Source organism: Nuphar pumila, chromosome 14, assembly GCF_984573655.1.
Source record: "Nuphar pumila chromosome 14, dmNupPumi1.hap1.1, whole genome shotgun sequence".
In the NCBI taxonomy this organism is placed as follows: domain Eukaryota; kingdom Viridiplantae; phylum Streptophyta; class Magnoliopsida; order Nymphaeales; family Nymphaeaceae; genus Nuphar; species Nuphar pumila.
In genome coordinates this window covers 5427138-5433999 of record NC_143262.1, presented here as the reverse complement: position 1 = coordinate 5433999, position 6862 = coordinate 5427138, and the positions used below count along the sequence as shown (strand labels likewise).

The following is a 6862-nucleotide window of genomic DNA, read 5'->3' as shown; positions in this document are numbered from 1 at the left end:
CATACCGTGTTGTTCCACGTGGTCAATGTGCCGCCTACATACAATCTTTTGCTAGGGCGCACTTGGATCCACAATGCCAATGTTGTTCCCTCTACCCTCCATCAATGCATAAAATGGTCAAAGAGAAGCATGATCACCATTGTTTTGGGAGAAGATCCTGAAGAGAGACTCCCGCAGCCAATGATTCCCCATCCTACTTTCATTGTCGACATCTCTAGCATTCGAGAAGTTGTTTTTTAATTTTTTATTTCTTTTACATTCAAAACTTAACCAGTGACGAAAAAGTTAAAAAGTTAAACGGAAAAGTTATATGCTACGTGGCATTCATCCAAAATGCAGAGCAGACGACCATGATGTTTGCATGAGCAAAAAGCTCATGTTCAGCATGACCTGATCTGCTTCTCATTTAGTGTGGTGGCATTTAAGAATATTATTACTTCTTAACAGAGTCAGAAGAACGACATTTTCACATATAACGTTAAATTGTTTATTTTAATTTAAACTCATTTGGGCACCGACGCTAGCAGCAAGCTCCTCTCCTCCACCCCCAACAACAAATCTTGGTCGTTGCCTCATCGACATCTACCGCCAGCGGCACACCCTCATTCGACATGCATGATTGTGGCTCTCACACAACAAATCTGCAGTTCCCTCACGGTCAGTGAGGGTAAGGACGTGGTTTCCTCTCCAAGTTCGGGTGTTTCTATCATCGCCCCGCACGTTGTGGAGCAAAAGCGCTCACGGGGTCAACTTTTTCGACAACTGAGAAAATCTCGACAATTCTGCGATTTTCTGTCACCGTCACCATCGAATTCTGTCCAGAACCCATGGAAAACACGCCCAAGATTTCCTTCGGTGTTACGTAAAAGAGGAAAGAAAAAAGAAAGAGAAAGAATGCCCCAAAAATTCCACCCTGGTCTAGCTATCCTTTTCCTCCCATTTTTGCTTTTTCCAAATTGGATCCTTTTTCTTTCGATCTTCAACCGGGTTTCAAACCAAATCCAACCAGTACGTATCCGATTTGGGGTAAGATATTAAGCAACTATTTAGGTCCAAATCAAAATTGGATAAACATGTATGATTAGGTTTAACTAGGGGTGGAAAAATCTGATCTGACCCGACCCGCTGACCTGCCAACCCGCTTCTTAGCCGGGTTCGGGTTTGTGTCGTAAATGGGTTGACCCATCTAACCCGTTTATTAAACAGGTCGGGTTTGTGTTAGGGGTATGCCAACTCGCCAACCCGTTTAATAAACGGGTTAGGCGGGCAGGTCAACCCGTTTACACTAACCCGTCAACCCACAACCCGTTTATATTTAAAATGATTCTTTTGGATGATTAAATTTGCAACCCGTTTGTCATCCAAACTGGTAATCGTGTTGACTCATTTTAAATATATACAATACTTTTAAATATTTAAAACCTGCCCTACAGAAATGACAAGACTTGAGAGTAATAACATTAAATGTGAGAGAGAGAAAGAGGTGAAAAGTTAATCACAGAGGTGACAAGACTTGAGAACAATAACATTAAATGTTCTCATCTGAAAAAAATGTTACTTTTTTTTAACATCAAATCAAGTTAAAAGTATAACTCTTTTTAATTTCTTTTTACTTAAAATAACCCTCTCTTCTTATTTTCTGCTTGCAACATCTTTTAACGGAGAGATATAATCATGTCGAGTCGATCCGACCCGTTTATTAAATGGGTTAATCGTGTCAAATCGGGTTACTCATTTAATAAATGGGTCATGTTCGTGTTTGTCACATTCGACCTGTTTAATAAACGATTCAGGTTCGTGTTGAGGTGTTCTGACCCGCCAACCCGACATGATTGCCACCCCTAGGTTTAACCTTGCCATTGACCGAACCAAGGGTAAGATTTAAGGTAAAATAAGGCTCCAAGGTTGGCGTAGTGAGATTGGGTTTTAGCTCAAAGTCTCCATCTTTTTGAATGTGCAAGTGTAATCGCTTTACACAAGCTAGTCTCAAAGTCTGAGAGACTTCAACCAATCCACGGCCTCTCCAAAGTGGATAGGCTGGTTAGCTTAGGTTTGGGGGACAAGGTCTCTATGCTCAACCCGTCTCAAAATCTTACCTTTTATCCCAGTTCATCCCACGAAGGATGAACTTTTGGCGTCCAACCCCCACCGTAAGTTGCATATGCTCTACTCTGTATCGGGGCTCAACCGCCTTCGTTAGATGAAAGAGAGAAGAGAGAAATGGTCGTTTTAGGGTTTCTGCCACTGTTGCCTTTGTTACAAAAAGGACAAGAAAGAGAGAGGAGATAAAAGAGTCATTTTAGGGTTTCTGCTGCTGCTGCCTTCCGTCACTGTCGCCTTTGTTTGAGAAGGGAGAGAAAGGGTCGACCAATCATTTTAGGGTTAGAAACTTAAGATTTTTTATATATAAGATTTGTATATAATTTTATAAAATAATAAAAGTATTTTAGTCATTTTGTTAACAAAGATCGAAAGCGAGAATGCACAAGTTCATCCCCATCTTCACAGGTTTTGATTTTTACTTCCATCTTCAGTCCATTTCCTATTTCATGTCCTTAATTCTCGCTCCAACTGAGGGCAGATTAGGACGAATCCCTAAGTTCCTTCAAAGAGAATCTCTTTTAAGTTAAGACTCTAATCATGTCACGTCGTGCACGAATAGTAGAATCAGGGTTTCCATCCAACAGGCAGTTTCTTCGAGCAATAAATAAATAAATTTAAATAAAAAATGAAAATAACGTGTCTTACATCCCTTGCACCGTGTCCTTGTGACAAACTATCCCTGCATCTCCAGATTTTTAAGGCTCAGGAGGGATCGAGAAGCGCGCGCGTCGAGATCCTTCTCGTGTGATGGATAGAGGACCGGCGTCGATGACGTCTCAACTCTCCAACGGCCGTCTTGGCTTTTAGGGATTCGTGCTTTCGAGTCTCTGCGAGAGGGTTCGGTTCTCTCTTGTCTTTCTTCTTCTTTTTGCTTCTCTTTTTCTCTGTTGTTTTTTCAATTGCTTTATTTAGCCAGCTGCTTCTGGAAATTTCTGAAACCGGTTCGCAGAGGAGAATCTCTTTTTCGCTTTATATTTGACGAGGACGGTTGAGCTCTGACCTTTACTTGAGACTTCCCTCGTGGCTGATCCATCCCGTTTTCCCCTTTTTTTAAGCAATTTAAAAACAATCGTTTTCTTTTGTGCGAAAAATTACTAAAAGTGTCGGGATTCGTCAAATCTCCGCCATCGAATAAGGTGTAAGAGGCGTGGATCCGACGGGCGGTGAGGGTTCTCGGTAGAATTTTCGTGGATTGAGATTTCGAGGAATTGGGGGGTTCTCGAAGGAGATCGCCCGCGCGGTGATTTTTGGAGTTCCGGGACTTCTTTGTTTTCAGATCGCGTGGTTTCGGGGGAAAATTCTTGAGATTTTGTCTTTGTTGGTGGTCAGCTCGGAAAAAATGGTGGATCGTTGAGAAAGATTGGGGTTTTCCGGTGCCGTCTGGAACTGTATGTCGCGGCCAACTCCTCTTCTTCTTCCTGTTCTTTGTTGATTTTCTCTTTTCTCTCTCTCTCTCTGACCGTTGTTTGGGATCTAAGGAGGATTGGTCCTGAAGAAATTCAAGCCGTAAACAGCAGGATTATCTTCCGTATCGGAGCTCCTCTTAGGAGATTCTGTTTGTTTCTCTGTACAGAAAAGGTTTCCGTGGAACGAAGTTTCTGTGGGAATTGAAGAGAAAAGCTTGAGAATTTTCTCCAGCAGAGGGTTTCCTCTCCTTTGTGAATACGTCTTCTTCGCTTCCCGTTGTTTATTCTCGCGATCTGATCGTTTTTCAAGGTCTTCCCTTCATTGTGTAAATACTTCTTCTTCTTCTTTGGGTTTTGGTGATTCGATTGGTCTTTTGATCGATCGATTATGTGTTTGGGATCTGTTGGTTCGGGTTTCTTCTTGGAAAGGAGGGGCTTTTCTTGAATGAACGGTCTCATCTCATGAATTGCGGTAGGGTGTTTGGATTCTACTGTTGGGGTTGGGAATTCCTGACGGCTCTTCTCCTCTTCTGTTGGTCGCCTCTTCTCCTCGCCCACTAGGACTCTCTCTCTCTCTCTCTCTCTCTCTCTCTCTCTCTCTCTCTCTCTCCGTTTTTGGGGAAGAGGGAAAATAGCTCCTTCTTCCTGTAAGCAAATGGCGAAGGAGTGCGGGGAGGCGCAGAGATTGGCTCCGGTGCCCTTCCTGACGAAGACGTACCAGTTGGTCGAAGACCCGGAGACGGACGACGTCATCTCGTGGGGGGAGACCGGAAGCACCTTCGTGGTGTGGAAGCCTGCGGAGTTCGCCAGGGACCTCCTTCCCAACTACTTCAAGCACAATAATTTCTCCAGCTTCGTTCGGCAGCTCAATACTTACGTAAGCCTCTCGTTTTTCCTCATTACCCATCGTCTTCTTCTTCTGATCGGAAAGAATATAGATGCTCTTGTTTCCTTTCTAGTGTTCTTAAAGTATTTAAATTGTGCATAAAAGTCGTAGTCTTGGGGATCAGAGCGATACTGAATTTTTGGGGTTTATGGTGCCTTTTTTCTCTTGAGATTAGAGGTAGAGGGAAAAGGTAATACACAGATAGGAATTCGGAAGGAGAAAGAAAAAAACCCTCAAAGTGTTCATTTTCTTTCTTTCGTTTTTAGTGAAAGCGGAGGTGTTTTCTTTCTTTCAGTTTTAGTGAAAATGGAGGTGAGAGTCGTTCCTTTGTGTGGGCTCTCTGCAATAATAAACCATGAAAGAGATCTTATACTCCTTGGTGAGGATCCGTCGTGCAGGGTTTCCGGAAGATCGTCCCGGACAGGTGGGAGTTCTTCAACGACAATTTCCGGCGAGGGGAGAAGGCCCTTTTGTCGCAGATCCACCGGAGGAAGGCACCGTTGGTCCAGAGCCCGGCGGTCGGAAGCGGTAAGCTCGCACCGCCGCCATCTTCGCCGTCGAACTCCGGCGAGGACCAGGCCTCTTCGTCCACCTCCTCCTTGGAACCTCCCCGGAGGCAGCATTGCTCCGGTGGCGGCGGCGCCCAACTCTCTGACCTCTCGGACGAGAACGAGAAGCTGAAGAAGGAGAACCAGTTGCTGAGTTCAGAGCTCGCGCAGACGAAGAAGCAATGCGAGGAGCTCCTCACCTTCCTCTCCATCTACGTCAAGGTGTCGCCGGAGCACATCAATAGGTTGATTCAGGGTGAGGGGCCAAGCCCATCAGAGTTGCTCGGGAAGGACAAGGAGAAGGAAAAGGAGGAAGAAGGGGAGAGCGTGAAGCTCTTTGGTGTGAAGGTGAAGGTTAGCGAGGGGAACAAGAGGGTCCGGCAGGACGACACGTTGGTTCACAAGAACCAGCCGTTCAAGGAGATGAAGATGGATCTCCAGCCGCCGTGGATGAAGATCTCTTCCCCAAGAGGCAGTAAAGTCTGCAACTAAGCGGAAATAGGAAAAAGAAAGAAGAAAGACGAGGTAAACAAATAAACATACAAAAACTCTTGAATTTAAGGTTAGAAAGGAATAGATTTGCTTTTTGGTTGTTCACTTATTCTCCATATGGAGAGATAGAAAGATGAAAGTTTGGCCTTGGAATGAAATATGGTTCTTTAGGCCCCTGGATAAAACGCTCTTACTTTTTTGTATTCAATGCTGCTCTCATTAAGATACCATCTGATCTAAGCTCCCATTGTAAAGCTTCCTCTGGTGTATATTGTTTTTTATTTCTACTACTCTACTCTGCTGCTTATGATTTGTTATATTTTTTACTGTTACTGTTTGGAAACTAGTGGCATTTCAGGAAGTGGCAGCTGCCCAATCCTGGATTTGGAAGAGGTGGTATCTGTCAATTCCTTGCTGCAGTGTAGGGCCTGTTTGGAATCCGGGCGCTGGGATGGGCACTTATGCATTTGGTGTTTCCAAGGCAAAATCTTGGTTTTGGTGTTCTCGTTTGAAATCTCGGGGCTAGATGGGCGTTTATGCATTTGGGATGGGAAGTGACAAGTGAGGCCTTTTTTTCCTTTTGTATACACTAAAGGAAGGATGGATTTGGCAGCTACCACCTCCTCAAATTCATAAATTCCATTAACTCCCGTCCCAGCTAACGATCCCAAACAGCCCCGTAAATACAATGCCACTTCCCATCCCAAATGCATTAACTCCCATCCCAGCTACCATTTTCCAAACAGCCACCAGGTGGTAGTTTTAGTTTGACCAACCTTTTGCCAAATGAATCAACTCCTATCCCAGTTCCTAGATTCCAAACATGCCCTAAGAGGGGCTTGTTTGCACACATAAAACTGGGTTGTTGGATTACATTATCGAGTGCACTGCAATTTCCTAGCTTATTCTACCTTTTTTCTTGGGTCAGCTTGTTTGGATGCAATCAACTTGCCTAGATAATCGAGATAAGTTGGAATACTGCACTCTGCCTATCATGTAAATTCCCAGCATATCCTAGTTTTCTGTGTAAATATAATACTATCATGCTGCTGACTTTTAGATGGGCTCCAATATCATTGTCCCATATTTTGGTGCTTTTGAAAGCAATTGAGAAACAAAATTATCTTTAGTGAGGTAGGGTAGGGTAGGGCTGGTAAACGATCCGAGCAGCTCGTGGCTTGGCTCGAGTTTCGTGATCTGGCCCACAATATATATATATAACATGAAATGTTTATACACGAGTCAGCTCATGTTTGGCTTGTCTCATTCAAGGACAAGCTCGGCTCGGCTGAGCACAAACATGAGCCAAGCCACAAACTCAACCTACTGGTAAATGAGTTGATCCTTAACATGCCCTGTTCAGTTCGTTCGGCTCTTTTACCAGCCCTAGGGCAGGGGCGGGGCTTGCATTGATTGAATGCTGCCCG

At 44.2% G+C, this 6862-nt stretch overlaps 1 protein-coding gene across 1 annotated transcript; it reads left to right on the top strand.

Annotated features, from left to right (window-relative positions):
* The first annotated feature begins 3266 nt into the window (after window positions 1-3266).
* LOC149816153 (heat shock factor protein HSF24-like) lies at window positions 3267-5742 on the top strand. The gene is made up of 2 exons (XM_089987508.1): window positions 3267-4386; window positions 4794-5742. The coding sequence occupies exons 1-2, from the start codon at window positions 4165-4167 to the stop codon at window positions 5433-5435; spliced, it is 864 nt and encodes a 287-aa protein (XP_089843634.1). The 5' UTR covers window positions 3267-4164; the 3' UTR covers window positions 5436-5742.
* Window positions 5743-6862: the final 1120 nt, after the last annotated feature.